Source organism: Coregonus clupeaformis, chromosome 36 (assembly GCF_020615455.1).
Source record: "Coregonus clupeaformis isolate EN_2021a chromosome 36, ASM2061545v1, whole genome shotgun sequence".
Lineage (NCBI taxonomy): Eukaryota > Metazoa > Chordata > Actinopteri > Salmoniformes > Salmonidae > Coregonus > Coregonus clupeaformis.
This window is the reverse complement of record NC_059227.1, coordinates 23,254,938-23,276,658: the sequence shown is the minus strand read 5'-3', so window position 1 is coordinate 23,276,658 and position 21,721 is coordinate 23,254,938. Positions and strand designations below refer to the sequence as shown.

Genomic DNA, 21,721 nt, shown 5'->3' with positions numbered 1-21,721 from the left:
TGCTCCTACTAGGGAGTGCCAATATGGCCGACCGGTGGCTTCAAAGACCAATACCTAAGCATCAGCAATAAACGGTTTATATAAGTCATCGGGTGTAGCCCATCTGGCCATGACCGGTGGGTTGACGAGTATCATCGACGAGGAGACCAGTGAAATGAGCAGCATTAGCGATGAGCAACAATAGTGGAATCAGCGATTTTGCCTTCAAAATTAAAGTCCCGCATACGGATACAAATAGTAATATATTTAAGCAACAACGCTCGAGGGGGTGTGGTATATGGCCAATATACCATGGCGAAAGGCTGTTCTTAAGCACGACGCAACGCAGAGTGCCTAGATACAGCCCTTAGCTGTGGTATATTGGCCATATACCACAAACCCCCGAGGTGCCTTATTGCGATTATAAACTGATTACAAATGTAATTTGAACAGTAAAAATAATTTTTTTGTCATACCCGTGGTATACCGTCTCATCAGTGGAGGCTGCTGAGGGGAGAACGGCTCATAATAATGGCCGGAACGGAGCAAATGGAATGGCATCAAACACTTGGAAATCATGTGTTTGATGTATTTAATACCATTCTACTGATTCCACTGCAGTCATTACCAAGAGCCCATTCTCCCCAATTAAGGTGCCACCAACCTCCTGTGCCTCTCATATACCTAACCAATCAGCATTCAGGGATCAAACCACCCAGTTTATAAATTATAATATATTATGTTTAGCAGTGTTGCAAGCTCCATGCTCTACCAACTGAGCTACATAGGACACAAATAGTGGAATCATGCCATAATTGGACTAGATAATGTTAAACGAAGTTGGAAAGTTATTTCATAAATTCAACAAAATATAATAATTAATTAATTTGACACAAAAACATTGAAAATGTGTTGAAATCTCACTCTGGATGTACTGGACTGCATAATTGCATAGGGACATACAGTACTTATATGCACTGTACAGGATTACCTATACATCTTTGGTCCATGAAATTGGATATCAGCCTACTCAGCAACACCCACAGAACACAATTATGAAGATATATATATATACAAAACCACAGGAGGTTGGTGGCACCTTAATTGGGGAGAACGGGCTTGTGGTAATGACTGGAGCGGAATCGGTGGAATGGTATCATATACATCAAACACAAGGCTTCCAGGTGTTTGATGCCATTCCATTTGCTCCATTTTGTTTTTGTTTGATGCTATTCCATTATTATGAGCCGTTCTCCCCTCAGCAGCATTTATACATATACACACACACATAACATCGTCGTAGCTCTTATTGTTTAACTTTGACAATCGGTCAGATTCTGACTCTGATATGTGTGTAGTACATACATATTGCACTGTATACCATTTTCTGTACATTATGTCCCAGTAAAAGTGGGGTCTATTCTACTCAGTAAAACCTCTGGTTAGGATTTTTACTGTTTACTGTTTATGTCAAATTAATATTGTATTTTGTTGATTTTATGAAACAACATTCCAACCTTGTTTAGCATTATCTAGTCCAGGGTATCCCCAACAGTTTTTTGCCTTAGCACTACACAGCCGATTCAAATAATCAAAGTTTGATGATGAGTTGATTCTTTGAATCAGCTGTGTAGTGCTAGGGTAGCGTGCACCCAAGGTGGGCCCCAGGATCGAGTTCGTGAAACCCTGATCTAGTCATGGGCTGTTCAATGTTGGTCCTGGAGGGCCTAAACACTTCTGGTTTTTGTTTCTACCTGGTAGTTAATAGCCCTCACCTGGTGTCCCAGGTCTGAATTAGTAACTTACAAGAAGAAGAACCAGAACCAGAAGTGTTTCGGCCCTCCAGTTCCGACATTGAACAGCCCTAGTCCAATTATGGCGTGATTCCAATATTTGGATCCGTTTGTCAAACTTTTATTTTGAAGGCTATTCCACGGTTGTTGCTCATCGCTAATGCTGCTCATGTCACACTGGCGACAAGAAGACTGCGTCGCAGTAGCTACAGACGTTGTCAATAAATATGCCAAATCTACCACATCGAGCAAGATCGGTCTGCTGATGGATTAAGGTAAATTGATACCGTCTGTGATTTACGCGACGATATTGTTCAGTTACAATGGTTATTTAAGTTTTGTAGCTAGAAAAATTAAAAACGCTGTTGTGGCTACGATGGCTAGCGTGAGTAGTAGCTAGCTAACGTAACTGCCGCCGTTAGCGTGCTGGCTGTCTTCCCGGGTTAGCGCAAATGGAGTAACTAGCTAAGTAATTTACAGTAAACAGCTGGTTTGCATGGCTAGCTACAGTAGTGTCTGTTTTGTTCACAAATCCGGAATTGGGCGGTCTGAATTGAAACCGGACAGAGCAATAGTAACAGTAGTGGCGTCTTTTTGTGTTCACTAACTCTGCCAAGGCTCGACGTTGGTCAAAGCCAATGATTTGGATATTGGTCAAGCCTATGGGGAAATTAATGGGTTTTTGTATAAACGCCGAAAATAAGGTCTGCGGTAAACACAGGTTTAGGAAATCTTATACGTTTTGTTCTTTGAGATAATTATCATTAGCACATTTTTAACCATTTATGAAATCAAAACAAGCACATAAAGGCTTCATAATTCATAAAGGTAATGTGAACTTACTGGTTATTATATCATAGTATAAAATCTACTAAACCTGTGTTAACCTCCGACCTTATTTTCTGCGTTTATCTGAAACCCCCATTTATTTCCCCTGCACCAACAAGCCATGAGGCTAACTAACTCATTTCCCGGATTTTAGGACTACAAACTGGCAGGCTCTATAGATACATCAGTCTTGGGGATGATGTAATACTAGCTTTTGATCTGTTATCTTAGTAGCTAACTAGATAGCCCGAGTGGTTGTGTTGATGTGGTCACTTTTTAGTCATAGATTGAACCAGAATCTGGTTTTACAGGATACGTTGAATATCCAAGGCCATATTCTGGTTCAGTCATAGATGTGACTAGCTAGTACCCAGAATGGCTTTGTTGATCCACTAAATCTATGCCTAAATCTATGCCTGTTTTACCATTAAGTTCCTGGTTTTCCAGCTTGATTGCGCCTGCAATTGTCCTTGTTTGTGCCTGTGTCAACTATGGAGACAACTCAAGTGACTTTGGCAGTTAGGGGAGACACATCCCCAGGTAAGACCAACCCCTACTGCAGGGCAGCAGACTAATCCGAAACAAGAAGACTATTCAATTCAAGACAACGTTAGACAGAAAGATTGACACCGAACCAAACAGTCAGTCAGGAATGTCAGCTTTTAGCAAATCTCAATTAGCTATCCCGGAACTAAAATCTTGAGTTATTTGGTCAGATGCTCGATTACGTAGTCTGTCCACAAGAGTTTAGCTGAAATGCACTTCATCATTAGAGCCTAATGAGAGAGTGTGTGTGTGTGTGTGCAGTTATGGCTCATTAATTGAATGTAATAATATGGTGTATGACTAGGTGAGGTGATAGCCGTGGTTGGTAGCTGTGAAGCTTTAGGAGACTGGTGCCATCAAAGAGCTGTGACCCTACAACTGGTTGAACACGATGGGTAAATATCACTTATCTTTTGAATATGCTATGATCTGAATGATTTCTGTGTGTTGAAGTAATTCAACATATTGTGTAGCTCAGTTAGTAAGAGCATGGTGCTTGCAACACCAGGGTTGTGGGTTCGATTCCCACGGTGGACCAGTATGGAAAGAAAGTATGAAAATGTGTGCGCTCACTACTGTAAGTCACTCTGGATAAGAGCGTTTGCTAAATTACTAACATTTAAATATTATGTACCTTCCCCAGGACATTGTGGAAGAGGACCATCAGTGTGCCCAGAGGTGCTGTGCCAACCTATCGCTACTTCAAAGGCCACTTCCTGGAGTCAAAGGTGAGCTCATAATCTTATGTGCTGTCAGCATATGAAGTAATCAGACATATTAAACAAATGACCTATGTGATTGTGTTTGGCCTATTCAAATTCTAGTACCTTAATCCAGTTACATAAGTAGTTGCTTTAGTGGTAATCCATGTTGGCCATTGAGTGACAGTTGACAAATGATTGACCGTATTGTGTTAACAGCAGGCTAGAGCTTGACTAGGTGTTGTGTTGTGCTGTTAAACCTTCCTTTTGATGATGGCGATGAATGCATGTGGTGTTATCAACATTTCTATCCCCATTTCAGTTCTGGAGGCTGCTGATGTTTTCACAGCTAATCTGTTTATCTGTTTTATGAAATGTAATCAAAAGTACCACCACAGAACTAATACTAGTATTTCACACAACTGTTTACAGGGAGTTTTAATTTCTACACAGTTAGTCTTCTATGGAGTCACTGTCATCCAAGTGCGACCAAATGAGTCTGAGGAAGTATATGATTTGGGTGAACATTAGAAAGCATTAGATTAGCTACGCTACAGCAGTTTAAGATCATTCATGGGTTATTTGGCTCACTTTCCCCACATCTGTGTTGATCCCCTCTAGCTCACTTCAGTGCAGTTCTTCCATAATGCTCAGATAGGAGAGCAGCCATGCCTGGAGCTCTGCCAGCTGGCTATAACTGAGCTTGCATTTGGGCACGTGACGTGAGCCTCTTCCCCCATGTTATTTAATGCTGCACTAGGCTAGACTTGGAAGTTGGAACACACAGCATGTTCTTCACCACTCCAATTATTAATGTCAGTATGTAACGTTCTCTATACGTCCAACTTGGAGGTTCAAATTACACAATAAAAACAAAAAAGCTTTTCCTCTTACAGAGAGAAACAGCTAGAGAGTTATATGTCCTACAGACAGCAGCATATGAAGCAACACTATCACACCTGTGATGCGGAGTGGAATCGAGGCAAAACAAACTCATTTGAACTGTGCTGTCTCTGCCTGCTCTGAACCACTGCCAGAGGACAAGCAGCATTACTAACTCGTCAAAGAGCGTACAGTCTTGACTCATGGTTGGAACCCACACATTCAGATGGGCCAGCTGTAATGACAACACATTTTTTACGTCTCTGTGGTCAGAAACCTAAAACCATGACCACATTCAGTTTCGATTGTGTTTTTACAGTTTGTCATTTAAAGGCATTGTTTACTTTGCACCATTAATGGCAGATCTAACCATTAATGCCAATACTGTAGCAGATCAACTTTGTACAAAAATAAAACATTAATCTTTCTGAGAAGATGGCTAAATACTTTAGCATAGATGAAGAGTTGATGCTCACGTTCTTCCACCTACCGACTAATGAATCCCTTTTTCAGATTTCAACCAATAGTGGCTTGCTGATTGGTGACTACACCTTTTGAGACCAAAGTGAACATTGACTGTATTTGAAAAGTCTTAATGCTGTACTAAACATTGGCATTGCAGAGTGCAGGTGGTCCCTGTCAGGTGATAGTCACTAAGTGGGAGACCCATCAGCAACCACGCCTGATGAGCCCCACAGGTATATACACCAGAACGATGCCCTGCTTGGTTTGGGGAATGTACAGTATCTATGCTTTGCTGAGGCAAGTGGGTTGGAGGCCACATTGTTGTAACTAGAATGTTCTAGAGCGGAGGAAACTCTAGTGGATGTGGCCTCTCAAACTCAGACAAAGCTCAGACAAAGCTCATTCAAAATAAGCTTAATAGTAAACAATTGAATAAACCATAGTTTTTCCCTAAATCCTTCCACCTGACACTTTTTGGGCAATAATGTTTAAAACATAAAACCTTTTTGTACTGAAGTTGGAAGTGTGGTATGTTATGTCACATGCTTGAAATGATAGAAATGGTTTGTTTGTATAAAAAAAAAAGGCCTTATGCCAGTTTATTGTCTTGCAGAATCACACCTTGATATTGACGATGGCCAATTTGGATTCCACAGTAAGTCAACTAAATATATCACGTCTTGATTAATCCATTTTGGGAAATTAGCATTGATATGTCTTGCTATTGTATGGAAAATACATAATATAGAATTGCCATCTCCGCTTCACCCCATTGCACATGTTAACTACCTCAGGGTAGTCCTTTGTTATGCACTAAGGCCCAGATGCCGACCAGAGTTAAGCGCGTGTAAAACATGATTTCCTTTTTATACGCTTTTCTCTCTATTCGTATTCTGACCTTGAACTTAAGCATGAGAATAGCATGCTATTCACCCACTTTGTTTGAGGTGGCGCTCAAAAAAATGAAGGTGTGCGGAGGTGTCTACGGATGCGTCATATACTGACCCTTGACTTAATTCTCTAATTCCACCACCTTTACTCGCAAGGAAACCATGAATAAGGTAGAGCGAACCTACCAAGTGGGGAAAGCGTCTACTTATTTCTTTTCCGATAGAAATAACACCATTCAACATGCACTGTAAATTAGTAATCTGTTTGGAGAAGGGGATTGTAAATGCACATAGCAATTGTTTTAGAATATTTTTCGAAGATTGGTCGAAGAACAGACCACTTTCGAGACTGTGAATTCCAGCCATATGGATGCGAACTGAAAATCATATCAACATTACATGTATTGCGTGGTGAAATAGGATATTAATAGCTGTGCTGTTATTCAGAATTCTAGTTATGTTCCCTTATAACATAACTAGAGTTATAGGCTTTTTCTGTAGGGCTGAACCTGCCGAGTTGATGTATGCACTTTAGAATGTTTTGATTATATGCCCGGGCTGTTTTATTTTACAATTTGTATCACTATCTGGCGCCACCGTCAGTAATACCCACATACATTTGTGTTTTTGCATCATTCAATTCCGTTGACCTTTTTTATTTCCTCTGTCACTTCCTTGTAAATTGTTCCTGAGGGTTGCTAGTATTAGTGGATCATATTAGGCTAACGTTGTGCAATAATTTAGGACATGTAGCCTATTTGAATCATTATGGAACTCAGACCACACGTAGCAAGTTAAACCTGGATCCTGGCGCACGGGTCACGGAGTGTTTGAACGGACTGGACCTCTGTCATACAGGTCCATGATTAGAGAGAATTAGGGTAGATTTATAGGATTATTGTTCAACCCCTATTATATACTTTTTCCACCTTCCAATATTTAATGGATTGAACTTGAATAGGACAACTTTCATGATGAATCAAACCACTTTTTTTTTATTCATCAAAATACAGTATTACGTGTGTAACGGTTTGGATAACTTATTTTTATGATTCATACATGCGCTCCTAACCCAAAAATGTGCATAAATAATCTACAAAATAAGCGGATTTCTACAACAACAAACATCTACCAGTTGGTGCTGAAATGGAGATGAATATGCATTATGGATTTCTTTCATTAATCCCAATATTCTGAACCCGTTCTCTCTACGTTTTCTATTGAGTGTGATGACAAAATTCTAAATTAAAGGTGCACCGTATTTAAAGGGATGGCTTAAGATAAATGTACTGAAAACCCCATTGAATGAAAACTCCATGAGAATCTGTTGGCCTGCAAGTGGGAGGGTTTTCAGCGGTTGAATGAAATGTATTCAGAGTGCGCAAGGTAGCCACACCTGCGGAGCGCGTTATGTGACTAAATAAGGTAAGTCTGAATACCAAATACTGAGAAGTGCGTAGGAAAGTCATAAATTCCTATGTCGGGATCGGGCCCTATTACAAGATGAAGATTAACTAATGGCTCATAAACTGCTAATCACTAAGTACTTAAAGCACATACTGTAGGAGCCTATACTAAGTACCTGATGTATGAGTCAATCTTCTGGTGGAACTTAACTCTCAACAGATTACATGTAAAACACTTCCCCATTAGACTGCTAAGATTTGAGGTTAGTTATCTGGTAGTAGAACATACTGACTGACATGAATTTGACTGAGTCTCACCATCCTACAGTTGACTCAGTGTGTTTGAACAATTAATTTTATTCCCATAGCTCTTTTCTTAAACTCAAAGTGCTTTGCATTGTTTGCGGATAGCTAACCTCATCCACCACCAATCTGTACTGTTACTCACCTTGGTGATACAACGGCAGCCATTTTGTGCCAGAATGCTTACCACATGTTTCCCTGCAACTCCTCTTTGCAGACGGCTCAGAGTGTATGGACTCTGGGTGGCTGACATGCCAGACAGAGATCCGTCTACGTCTGCACTTCTCTAAGACGTCTCCCGTATCCATCACCAAGAAGAAATACAAGAAGTCTCGCTTCAGGTGAGAGCAAGAGACATGGCTCCTATTCAACACAGTTTGCTGCCTGAGAGATATCAAACAGGCTGTGGCTTGGGTCAGAGGGAATCTGTGGGGACAGAATTTCTGTAAATGCCCATAGAATTGATCCCAAAATAACTTATGGAATCAAACCAAATATTGCTCTTAAGATAAATAGCTACAGCTTTATGGATGAAATATGCTGCTGTAAAAACACTAGTCTTATCTGGTCATAGTCATGACTTACTAGTCAGGCTTTTTCAGGTCCTCTCCCCCTTTTGACCTGTGTGACCTTTCCCCTCTGACCCCAGGATCAAGCTGACGCTTGAGGGTGTAGAGGAGGAGGAGGATGACGATGAAGAGCCAGAGCAGAGTGCAGCGTCGCGGCACAAGATGACCACCACGCTGGAGATCAGTATGATCAGTGGAGATGGGTACAAGTCCCGCCACTCCCAGCCTGAGTGTGGCTACGCCCTGGAGGCCTCACAGTGGACCGAGTACATCATCCACACCATGGATCCCGACAACCTGGAACTCACCTTCGACTTCTTTGAGGTACAGTTCACAGCAGGATCAATATATTCGGCAGTTGATTATTATGAACACTATGGAAACAACTGCTTCGTGTTGTAATGTTTACATACTGTTTATATATATATATTTAGGCTGACCCCAATTAGTCGATTGTTTGGTCGACCGAGATTGTATAACATTTTTTTGTTGAGCAGTATCATTTACAGTACCGTGAAAGTTTTTGCCACCTTTCTGATTTTCTCTATTTTTGATGCTGAATGTTATCAGATCTCAACCAAAACCTAATATTAGATAAAGGGAACCAGAGTTTACAAATAACATTTAAAAAAATGTAGATCTATCGCTCGTTCTGATGTTTCTTTATTGATTTATTTTTACTTTTTGGATTATGTGTAGGTATTATTATTACTGCACTGTTGGAGCTCGAAACACAAGTATTTCGTTGCACCTGCGATAATATTTGCAAATCTGTGTAAACAACCAATATGTTTTGATTTGTAGGTGTACTCCCAAACCACTATTGTACCAAAAAGTGAGTGTCCGGCCCTGAATGTGTACAATAGTGAGTTTATTAACCCTTTCCTCCCCTCTACAGGAGGATATGGGTGAGCATGTGATGCCAGGGGATGCCCACCCGGGGACGGTGGGTACGGCCTGCCTCCTCTCCTCATTCTTCGTGGAGAGTGGCAAGGACACAGGTGTGGTCACTCTGCCCATCATGAAACGCAACTCCAGACAGACCCTGGGCAAAGTCAGAGGTGAGCAACCCTACCCCCTCCGGCAACAAGTAGTCTGGTAAAAGCATAGAAAATAATTTCAATTAAGTTGCTTGAGATACACCCATGTAACTCTAACTTCTTTGTAAATCAGGTATTGATATCAATGGGGGATTTCCACAAAACTTGGTTAGGATACGGGACTTATTGAACTTCTATATTTCCCTAAGAGTGACTGATTATGTTTAGTACATCCTCTAGCACTAAGATGCAGCCTGTATTGGCTGACAGGTCTTTGAATTTTTACCAGAAGTGGAACTAGAGTACTGGAAGTCAGCACATATAGTTCCTCCAGCAGACGATTTTCCGATGTGAACAATCAACTTTCCCCTTAGCATGTAACTGTCAAACAGCATGGGAAAACGGTCAAAACAGGAACTAGAATATAAATAAAGGGTTGGCTGACTTGGGGCCAGAGTGTTAGCTAAGATGTTTCCCTGGTAAAAAAAATAAAAAGCTTAGATTAAAGTAAATGAGTACAATTCACCTTTTTTAAAACAATGTATTTTTCTATTCCAGTGGACTACCTGGTGATCCGTCCTATCGAGGGACTACAGTGTGACATGAGCTCCTCCTTCACCAAGTACTGGAGGAAGAGGAGTGTACCCCTGGACGTAGGCCACAGAGGGGCCGGCAGCACACACGCAGCCAAGTGAGACACACACACACACACACACAAGCGTTACATAATAGATTATTAGGTGTGGATGTACCTAAGAGGAATTCTTAAATGGTCTTTGTGCGTGTGTTGAAGCAGGACTCTAGGAAGGGCCAAGTTCCTAAGAACACAAAGACCCTTTCATACTTAGTTTATTGAATGTTTGAATGGAATTGTTCTGTCCGGTATGGCTTCAAAGTTGCAGTGAAGGTTAGGACATCAACAGAGGAAGTCAACGAACAACAAAGACGTTCTTTCTGTTTTTATGTCACTGTACTGGGAAAAAGGTGCCTCTGAATCTCATCCAGGAGTTGTGTGTTAGCGTGCAGGTCATTAACTAGTAGTCTGACCATACACTTCATATTCAACAAAATTACATTTGTATCTGTGTTATACTGTACATTGTGATTTGTATGTCTTTGGTTTTGGCCTAAACATTTCTGGTTTTGTTTGTCAGACATACTAAAGTCAGGGAGAACACCATTGCTTCGTTCAAAAGTGCTGCCAACCATGTGAGTATTCCCACATGGAGAAAAAAAAAACAGAAAAAGAAACCAATTTTCCTCTTGACCCTCTAAATGTCTCTAATCTGTTGTCGCATCAGTTGACTGCATGTGTGTTGTATGTTTCTGCAGGGGGCTGCCTATGTGGAGTTTGACGTCCATCTCTCCAAGGACTGTGTCCCCATTGTGTACCACGATCTCACCTGTTGCATCTCCACTAAGAAGGTAAACCTCAACGACAACAGAACAAATCCAGTTTGTTTTCTGTTTCAACAATACCATTTGATGCCCCCCGGGTGCACGTTTTGGTTTTTGCCCTAGCACTACACAGCTCATTCAAATAACTAACTCATTATTCGAGCTTTGATTATTTTATATTTTGTTGTACTTTTTTAAAAATACTGCATCCTTGCTTTTCTTTTTCCTCTCTTCCACCTGTCAGAAAGGAGACAAGCACTCTCTGGAGCTGTTTGAAGTTCCTGTCAAAGATCTCACATACGACCAGCTACAACAGCTCAAGGTAAAAGCTCTGCTGGCTTCTCCTTTACTAGTGAATATGCTCAGAATCCAGTTGTTGAACTATGTTAATATGAAGAGTCCTTTGAAGACAGTATGTGGATGTCTTGATTTGGTTTTAGTCTTATGTAGGCTATGGTTTGTCACTATTTAGGAATAGGCCATGGTGTGAAAGATGACTTGGTTTTGTGTTTGCTCCACAGCTGGGTCATGCTTCAGCCTTGAAGGTGAACGACCACAAAGGTATAGTATATTTTCTTCCATTTCATTCACTGCAATACCCACCACATATATTATTTATCGTTATTGCAAACAGTGCTCTTGTCCTCCTACTTGTGCAAAGCCATAGTTTTCAAAGTTTAATTGGCAATAATTCCAATTGGTATTGTGAAGAACAAACCTATGTCCTCTGCTTGCATCATTGTTTAAAGCAGTTGAACGTGAACCAACCCAGCAGGTGCTTTGTATTGGCTTATGTGTGTGATGGCTTTGTTTCTTAGATGACGACGATGAGGAAGAGGTTGACGAGCATCAACCCTTCCCTTCATTCTCACAGGTAAATACCCTCCTAGTCGGCGTCACTGCTTTCGAGGTTACCAAAAGTATGAACTAACCTAGCCCACCCTTGAGGTTCTGTGTCCAATTATAACTGCTTCCCTATTTCATGTCATGTTCCAGATCTTCCATGCAGTGCCTGAAAATGTGGGGTTCAACATCGAACTGAAGTGGATTTGTCAGATGAAGGTATGTACAGCAAGTCAGTGATACTGGTAATGAGAAGATTAAGTCATTAGATGGCCATTCTAGAAAGTGCAAAAGTAACTGTATTGTCTGAACCGACCTATGACCTATTTCAGTACCTCCTGGATTTCACAGGGAATTTGGGATATTTGCAGACAAAATTGCTTGATTTTGCTGCAGCAATTCTGACATTTTTACAAGGCAATATGCGATGACTTTGACAAATTTGTCTAAACGAATTGCGATCTCAGACTGCTATTTGTTCTTTTAGGGTAGGGGGCTTGTGGTTCAAGTCAAACAGGAAAGCTTTGTAATCTGTCATTCCTAACATGGTCAGATGGTAACAACCCTTCTCACATTGGAATGTTGTGGTATTGTCTTCAACAGGATGGTTCGTGGGAAGGAAACCTGTCTTCCTACTTCAACATGAACCTGTTCCTGGACATCATACTGAGCTGTGCGCTGCAGAGAGCCGGCAAGAGACGCATCGTCTTCTCCTGCTTCGACCCTGACGTCTGCACCATGTAAGCACTACTAGGGGCGTCGGACTTTCAGCCTGCTGCACAGTCACTATGGAAGCTCTAGTTTTGAATGCCCAGTTAAATTGTCATTGAGATAAAAGGTTAAAGTAGTGAGAGTGGGCAACATACAGGTAAATTCCAAAATAAAAGGGAACACCAACAGTGTCTTAATAGGGCGTTTGGCAACCCATCACAACAGCTTCAATGCGCATTGGCATAGATTCTACAAGTGTCTGCAGGGCTCCACTGGTGCCACTGACTTTTTCAGTTGGTGGCACCCCCCAATTTTTTTTGTTAAAGTAATTCACAATGCTTTGTTAACAAGTGTAATAGACTACTGAGATGGTATTCAGTAAGTAAGTTGTTACATCTAACATGTCCAAGCAGGAATGCATGATTCAAAATATTTTTTGTATTTTGACGGCAAGGCCATTACATTTTTTTTATTTTACTGTCAAAATAGGGCTCAAATAAAGAAAGTGGAGACCCTCTATACGGAAAACTAGTTGCTGCCAAAGGGTGGGGGTGGGGGTGGGGTGGGGGGGTGGGGGGTTGGAAGAGGCTCACTTTTTTATTAGAGGAATCATGAGGATAATGCACTTTACTGTTTAACAAATTCATGGTTGCAAAAAATAGGACGTCTTGATTCAGGAATCCAGGTAGAATGTGCAGTTAGAAACTAAAATGGCATGGAAAATTTGCGGAGCTCTCTGTATAAAAGTCGCAGGCTGGCACTATTGATTACAGTTAGAACAAGCTAATCAATTTTAGCTCGAGTGGACGCTTGTAAAATGTTTCTGCGTGTGCCGTTTAGGGTACTAATTTAGCAAAATACAAGTTACCTGAACACGTGTGATACTCTACACGTGTGTTTTTATGTTTAGGTCTTAAATATAACTAACTCTTTCAGCATATTGTTTTGACACTGGGCAAAAATCCAAGACAACCGGAAGCAGCAACAGTATCATTTTCAACTTGTTTTAGGAATATAAATAGTACTTAAACAAAATAAATTTAACAGGATTGTACTTCATCAGGTAAATTACTGAATGAGACCAAAAACTTGCTATGATTTATTGATTTCGATTTATATTCTAGAACAAATACATTTACCTAACACTACCTTCGTTATCCAACAGTCATTGGTGAGACTGAAGACTGTGTTAGCCTGCTGAACTGAAGCCTAGTTTGCACAGTTGTACAGTGGCTTGCAAAAGTATTCACCCCCGTTGGCATTTTTCATATTCTGTTGCCTTACAACCTGGAATTAAAATTGATTTTTGGGGGGTTTGTATCATTTTGATTTACACAACATGCCTACCACTTTGAAGATGCAATGTGAAACAAACAAGAAATAAGACAAACAGAACTTGAGCTCTACAAAGTCAATACTTTGTAGAGCCACCATTTGCAGCAATTACAGCTGCAAGTCTCTTGGTATGTCTCCTATAAGCTTGGCACATCTAGCCACTGGAATTTTTGCCCATTCTTCAAGGCAAAACTGCTCCAGCTCCTTCAAGTTGGATGGGTTCCACTGGTGTACAGCAATCTTTAAGTCATACCACAAATTCTCAATTGGATTGAGGTCTGGCCTTTGACTAGGCCATTCCAAGACATTTAAATGTTTCATTGGGTCATTGTCCTGCTGGAAGGTGAACCTCCGTCCCAATCTCAAATCTCTGGAAGACTGAAACAGGTTTCCCTCAAGAATTTCCCTGTATTTAGCGCCATCCATCATTCCTTCAATTCTGACCAGTTTCCCAGTCCCTGCCAATGAAAAACATCCCCACAGCACGATGCTGCCACCACCATGCTTCACTGTGGGGATGGTGTTTTTGGGGTGATGAGAGGTGTTAGGTTTGCGCCAGACATAGCGTTTTCCTTGATGGCCAAAAAGCTCAGTTTTAGTCTCATCTGACCAGAATACCTTCTTCCATATGTTTGGGGAGTCTCCCACATGCCTTTTGGCGAACACCAAACGTGTTTGCTTATTTTTTTCTTTAAGCAATGGCTTTTTTTCTGGCCACTCTTCCGTAAAGCCCAGCTCTGTGGAGTGTATGGCTTAAAGTGGTCCTATGGACAGATACTCCAATCTCTGCTGTGGAGCTTTGCAGCTCCTTCAGGGTTATCTTTGGTCTCTGTTGCCTCTGATTAATGCCCTCCTTGCCTGGTCTGTGAGTTTTGGTGGGTGGCCCTCTCTTGGCAGGTTTGTTGTGGTGCCATATTCTTTCCATTTTTTAAATAATGGATTTAATGGTGCTCCGTGGGATGTTCAAAGTTTCTGATATTTTTTTAATAATCCAACCCTGATCTGTACTTTTACATTTACATCATTTAGCAGACGCTCTTATCCAGAGCGACTTACAAATTGGTGCATTCAACTTATGATAGCCAGTGGGACAACCACCTTTTTTTTACTTCTCTACAACTTTGTCCCTGACCTGTTTGGAGAGCTCCTTGGTCTTCATGGAGCCGCTTGCTTGGTGGTGCCCCTTGCTTAGTGGTGTTGCAGACTCTGGGGCCTTTCAGAACGTGTGTGTGTGTGTGTATGTATATATATATATATATATATATACATACAGTGGGGAAAAAAGTTTAGTCAGCCACCATGTGCAAGTTCTCCCACTTAAAAAGATGAGAGAGGCCTGTAATTTTCATCATAGGTACACGTCAACTATGACAGACAAAATGAGAAATTTTTCCAGAAAATCACATTGTAGGATTTTTAATGAATTTATTTGCAAATTATGGTGGAAAATAAGTATTTGGTCAATAACAAAAGTTTCTCAATACTTTGTTATATACCCTTTGACACAAGTCAAACGTTTTCTGTAAGTCTTCACAAGGTTTTCACACACTGTTGCTGGTATTTTGGCCCATTCCTCCATGCAGATCTCCTCTAGAGCAGTGATGTTTTGGGGCTGTCGCTGGGCAACACGGACTTTCAACTCCCTCCAAAGACCTTGAAATGCTTCTTACGAAGCCACTCCTTCGTTGCCCGGGCGGTGTGTTTGGGATCATTGTCATGCTGAAAGACCCAGCCACGTTTCATCTTCAATGCCCTTGCTGATGGAAGGAGGTTTTCACTCAAAATCTCACGATACATGGCCCCTTTCTTTCCTTTACACGGATCAGTCGTCCTGGTCCCTTTGCAGAAAAACTTTCCCCAAAGCATGATGTTTCCACCCCCATGCTTCACAGTAGGTATGGTGTTCTTTGGATGCAACTCAGCATTCTTTGTCCTCCAAACACAACGAGTTGAGTTTTTACCAGAAAGTTCTATTTTGGTGTCATCTGACCATATGACATTCTCCCAATCCTCTTCTGGATCATCCAAATGCACTCTAGCAAACTTCAGACGGGCCTGGACATGTACTGGCTTAAGCAGGGGGACACGTCTGGCACTGCAGGATTTGAGTCCCTGGCGGCGTAGTGTGTTACTGATGGTAGGCTTTGTTACTTTGGTCCCAGCTCTCTGCAGATCATTCACTAGGTCCCCCCGTGTGGTTCTGGGATTTTTGCTCACCGTTCTTGTGATCATTTTGACCCCACGGGGTGAGCTCTTGCGTGGAGCCCCAGATCGAGGGAGATTATCAGTGGTCTTGTATGTCTTCCATTTCCTAATAATTGCTCCCACAGTTGATTTCTTCAAACCAAGCTGCTTACCTATTGCAGATTCAGTCTTCCCAGCCTGGTGCAGGTCTACAATTTTGTTTCTGGTGTCCTTTGACAGCTCTTTGGTCTTGGCCATAGTGGAGTTTGGAGTGTGACTGTTTGAGGTTGTGGACAGGTGTCTTTTATATACTGATAAGTTCAAACAGGTGCCATTAATACAGGTAACGAGTGGAGGACAGAGGAGCCTCTTAAAGAAGAAGTTACAGGTCTGTGAGAGCCAGACATCTTGCTTGTTTGTAGGTGACCAAATACTTATTTTCCACCATAATTTGCAAATCAATTCATTAAAAATCCTACAATGTGATTTTCTTGGGGGGGTTTTCTCAATTTGTCTGTCATAGTTGACGTGTACCTATGATGAAAATTACAGGCCTCTCTCATCTTTTTAAGTGGGAGAACTTGCACAATTGGTGGCTGACTAAATACTTTTTTCCCCCACTGTATATATTACACACACACACACATTATGTGACTTCTGAAGGTAACTGGTTGCACCAGATCTTATTTAGGGGCTTCATTGCAAATGGGGTAAATACATACACGCACCACTTTTCCGTTGTTATTTTTTTGAAACAAGTACTTTTTTTCATTTCACTTCACCAATTTGCAATAATTTGTGTGTCCATTTCATGAAATACAAATCAATTTTAAATTACAGGTTGTAATGCAACAAAATAGGAAAAACGCCAAGAGGGATGAATACTTTTGCAAGGCACTGTAATTTGAATGTTTGACTGCCTATGACAAATGTGTAGCTGTTTTATGAATGCATATATATATATATATAAGGGGGGTGCTGCAGTGAAGCGTAAGTGTAACCATAAATGTTGTATTCTCCCCTAGGGTTCGTCAGAAGCAGAACAAGTACCCTATCCTGTTCCTGACCCAAGGAATCTCTGAGACCTATCCTGAGCTCATGGACATCCGCTGTCAGACCACACAGATTGCCATGAGCTTCGCACAGAGCGAAAACATCCTGGTGAGTGGTGGAACTGGGATATAGCTTTCGATTGTTAATTGGCTAAGTCTCTGTGCTAATGTAGGTGATCAGTGAAGGGGATCAGTCGATACTCTCTGACGTCTGTCTGTCTGTCTAGGGTATCAGTGCCCACACAGAGGAGCTGCTTCAGAACCTGGAACACATCCGAGAGGCCCAGTCTAAAGGCCTGGTGGTGTTCTGCTGGGGAGACCTCAACAACTACCACGACAACAGGACCACACTACGGGAGCAGGGCATCGACGGACTCATCTATGACAGGTAAACATCAGGCTGAACAGGTCAATCCGTTTGGCTCATATAGGGGCGGTTTCCCAGACACAGATTAAGTCTACTCCTAGAATAAAAAGCACTTTCAATAGAGATTTGATCTAGGTTTAATGGAAATCAGCCCATTCTGTATAACAACAGTAGCAGCCATCTATTCAAAAGGTAATTTTAGCCTATTGTGTTATCAAACATCTTGATCCATATGCTGTTTTTAGTTCCTAAGAGGCCTAGCCAAAGGTTAGCTGTAATAACATGTTTTGTTTGGACTCAACAGTTTCTGTCCCTCAGGCAGGTACACCCTGTTCTCATGTAGTAGTTATTTACATTTTTGTCATTTAGCAGACGCTCTTATCCAGAGTGACTTGCAGTAGTGAGTGCATACATTTTCGTGCTGGTCCCCTGTGGGAATCGAACCCACAACCCTGGCGTTGCAAGCCCCATGCTCTACCAACTGAGCCACACAGGACATGTACACTAGTGTCTTTGTGAGCACCTTTTTGAGTTCTGTTTATTCTTATCACACCTATCAACAGCCTGTAAATTACACTGTCTCTCATACTGTTGACTGTTGCTCAAAGTTCTTGATTGGACATCTGTCAGCATTGTTTTATTACTCACAATCTCACTGACACACACACACACACACACACACACACACACACATCAGCGCTTCAGTCAGTGTAGCGTAAACACAATCAATCAATGTATCATCATATGAGGTTACATAACCTAAAACCAAACAGTAGGCTATTATTGAATTACTTGGAGTTCAGCCACTGTAGCTAATGAAAGTAATAGTTGTTTAATTAGGAACTATGAAATCAGAAGAAAATAAATTAGTTTGTTACATTCTGTAAAGTAGAGATTGCTGGGTCAGAGAGGGGCTTCATTCAATGAACGGACATGTCATGTGACCTGACCTCAGAAAGAACTGGTTTTCTACTGCCTCAGCGCTATAGCACTATCTTTTACGGAAATGACACACAGTTGAACTATGGCCTACATGTTTGGATTAAATCATTCAGTGCATTCCTGGTTTTCGGAGGTCAGTATTTCTTCCAGCTGTATCTATTGGAATAGAACCTGCGGCAGTAGTTCTGTCTTGACTTTATCTTTGGCTCCTATAACAGATGTTTGTTTTGTCCGCCTTCTTCCTCTTTTGTGCTCCTTTCTGTCTTTCTCTACAGGATCTGTGACGACCAGGTTGACCAGCCCGACATCTTCAAAGTAGAGGCGCAGCACACGCTGCAGGAGACTCTCAAGAGCTTTGTGTGCTCCTGCTACTCCATCCCCTGCCAGGCGCCTGTCTGCGCCTCCTCCACCTCCTCCAAGGTGCACAGTACAGAGTCCGACTCAGGCCTCAGCTCCTCCTGAACAACTATCTGCCTCCGAAGGTTGTCTCTAGATAGACATGCTAGAGAGGACAGACTGGGAGGGTAGTCACTAGATAGACATGCTAGAGAGGACCGACGCGGCAATGAATATAGGCAGACTTGATGAGCAAGTGTACACTATTCGTTTTTTTTAATTTAGTGTGAGTTACATAGGAGCTACACTAGACGCCATGAAAACAGTCCTTTTTTTATTTTTTACCTGCTACATTGGAAGAGTAACTTTTTTTTTGCCAACGTGAGCCACTTTATCCAATTGCAGCTCACACTGGAGAACAATCTTGAAAATGGAACCAAGCCTCTCACATAACTGCTGCGCTTACGCCTGGTTTCATTTCAATTAATAGAAGCGTATCACGCTCTGCGAACATTACTCGTCCGGTGTTGCTCCTACGTTAGGGATTAGGTTTTGTGATTGGAAACACATTGGTGATTTAAAAAGTTATTCTGTCCTTTCTAGCATGGCCAGATAGTGACAACCCTTCCTGAACTGATGTCAACTGACGCAATACACAAGCTGTGTCCAGATGTGTGTTCTTGCAGCTGTTTGTTTAAACTGTAAGGAGGAGGGTGTTTTGCCAAACGAGGCATCTGGTATTTGTTATTAGGACTAAAGTTGAATTGACTGGGATATGCACCTCAGTCACAATTATAGAGGAATTCACATTCATATGTCTTCACTTAGAAATGAATGCATACTCAAGGAATTTATTTTGAAGTTTCTATTTTATTATGCTGATTTGCTAAATACAAATCAGAGGTAAACTATACTGTATATTAGCTTTTCCAGATTTAGCTTTTCTTATTGGTGATAACTGTGTACACGTATTACAGTTCATGACTGATCACAGTTTGCCTTCAGCTTGCTGGTTTAATGTAAGTATATGTAGTTTTATGTGGCTAATGATTTGCAACACTAGATTCTTTCATTTTTGCATCTGCATTATGGTTGTCCGCATATGAAATAAGCCAGCATTTGACAATAGCAGTGTTATTTTTGTCACATTACTAATATAATTTTGAATGGCAGTGGCTACAATTCATAATAGATTTTCAATAGAACAAGATCATTTGGGACAGTGACAAACTCTCTCGCTCAGGTGATTTCCTTTATAATTTTTTTGTTTACATTTATTTATTCAATGGTGCATTTGAACTCAAACTCATGCAATCTGATTTGTGTTAGGACTGCCCTGAGCTATGCTGTTAATTAAGTGTCATTATTGGATGACCAGATTATGAAGTGTTGTTATGGGTGCCTAAATCCAAACAGATTCATTTCATATTGCTTTAATGACCTGTTGAATACACATAGTTTGTTTTTGCTTTCAGCATAACCTTAAAATGTATGGGTGAGTGTGAGCTCAATGTTCACCATTAGGGAGGGTTATATAGGTAGCCCTTTGTAATGGCTAGATCTAATCTACATAACTGACTCCCTAGCTCATTTGAAGGGAAGGGTTTTCATAGGAGCTCTGCTTGCTCTACACATCATCAGAAAGCCTTGATGGGGAAGTTGTATGAATTAACTAGTCTGACTGCCACTTGTTTGAATCTCTTCATACCTCGCTCTGATCACTTAATGCAATAGAAGACCAAGATTGTTTCACATGGCACAGTTTCCCTGCTACATTGGCACACATTTTTCCTACTGGATGTATTTTGTTGTACAATCTTATTTTTTTTGTTTAAATGCACATTGAAGATGTAATTGTATCTTTCCTAAATTGTGTACCATGATGATATGACATGTAAACCATTCCCTGAAAACATAGAAGTAAGCACTGTCCGTCTGTCTAAGTTCTGTAAGTAAAGGTTAAAAAAACTTTTGAGACTCGTACTGTATGTATGGACTACTTTTGGAGTCATAATGCATGCCCTTCAGAGTGCTGTGGTGGACTGGGTGACTGGAATTGAGGGTCACTCATGTCACACCCTTGATACGCTGTCTGGACAAAACTATGCTAACTGGGATTAAATAAATGAATAAAAATATTTAAAAACATACTTATTTTGTAGGAGTTTCAGTCTTTTATACATTGCGACGGACATACCGGTAGGTACTAGTATTTAAGAGTAGAGCACAGTATGATGAGTGATTTTATTAGAGAAATAATGTTGGGATTTTATGAATTTACAACCACTAGAGACCTTTTTAGTTTTGCCTTAAACATTCTCACCAACTGTCACTTTGTCTTTGGTGTACTTTGACTGACTCCCTCTGCCTTAGCAAGTCGCCTTGTTTTTGTGTTGCCACTGAAGTGCTGTTTCCAGGAGCTGTACAGGACCTGTACTAGTCTAGTGGACAGGGTAGAGCAGTTATGTCACCACACAAGTCCAGTTGGAACTATTATTATCATGTCAACTTTATTCTGACACTCCCAGAGTAACACGCAATCGGAGGCATACATTTGAGCAAATCCTGGGTGTCTAATTTGGCTTCTTTTCTTCCCTTTCTCTGCACTACTGCCAACATTGGCATTTGGCACTCATCAATCCAGTTCTTTCGGAATGCAGAGTACGTTTTTGCACATCTGGAGACCTGTAGTTCGGTTTATAGGAGATGAGTGCAAATATTGTTGAAGGGGTTTGCCAACCCATAACCCACCGAGCATCTGGTTGTTGTTGTTTGTACCAGGTTTGAAAACCACTGTTTTGTAACCCTGTAGAGACAACACTGCAGAATGTGGTGGATGTAATATGATTTTTATTTTAAATATATTATTAAAATCACATTCCTAGATTCCAGATTCCTAACAGGTTTGCTCTCCCGGGGCTGTTTTTTTAAATGTATGGTCTCTATTAGGAATAATTTTTGGTCCGGGAGACCGGCCCCTGGTGCTAGCAGACTGGCTCTTGGAGGATTTGAGGGAAATGTATAAGAGAACTGTAAAAAGATCCCTCTAAATGAAATGAAATACTTACAATAATTTGTGTGGAAGGGGACTAGGGAGAGGGTTGGGAAAGGGATACATGTCAACAAAAATATTTTATGAAGTTGAAATATG

General features: G+C 41.1%; 1 protein-coding gene across 5 annotated transcripts; it reads left to right on the top strand.

Annotated features, from left to right (window-relative positions):
- The first annotated feature begins 1,949 nt into the window (after positions 1-1,949).
- Positions 1,950-20,720, top strand: LOC121552493 (glycerophosphocholine phosphodiesterase GPCPD1). Of its 5 annotated transcripts, none has more exons than XM_041865436.2 (20): positions 1,950-2,047; positions 3,048-3,140; positions 3,451-3,541; positions 3,790-3,874; positions 5,352-5,427; positions 5,808-5,849; positions 8,011-8,134; positions 8,443-8,686; positions 9,261-9,423; positions 9,961-10,093; positions 10,557-10,611; positions 10,735-10,827; positions 11,045-11,122; positions 11,322-11,361; positions 11,619-11,674; positions 11,797-11,862; positions 12,247-12,383; positions 16,899-17,034; positions 17,153-17,313; positions 18,510-20,720. In XM_041865436.2, exons 2-20 carry the CDS (start codon positions 3,092-3,094, stop codon positions 18,694-18,696), a joined length of 2,016 nt encoding a protein of 671 aa, XP_041721370.1. In that variant the 5' UTR covers positions 1,950-2,047; positions 3,048-3,091; the 3' UTR covers positions 18,697-20,720. The 5 variants fall into 5 exon arrangements, with proteins under 5 accessions (XP_041721370.1, XP_041721371.1, XP_041721372.1 ...); XM_041865437.2 differs by having other exon boundaries at positions 3,033-3,140; XM_041865438.2 differs by lacking the exon at positions 18,510-20,720 and having other exon boundaries at positions 1,950-3,140; positions 17,161-17,307.
- Positions 20,721-21,721: the final 1,001 nt, after the last annotated feature.

Bases quoted from the DNA above. Each gene is read 5' to 3' on its own strand.
- LOC121552493 (XM_041865436.2), top strand. From the start codon at position 3,092: ATGGAGACAACTCAAGTGACTTTGGCAGTTAGGGGAGACACATCCCCA. The intron at 11,123-11,321 runs GTAAAAGCTCTG...TTTGCTCCACAG, and splicing joins ACCAGCTACAACAGCTCAAG to CTGGGTCATGCTTCAGCCTT. The intron at 11,362-11,618 runs GTATAGTATATT...TTTGTTTCTTAG, and splicing joins GAAGGTGAACGACCACAAAG to ATGACGACGATGAGGAAGAG.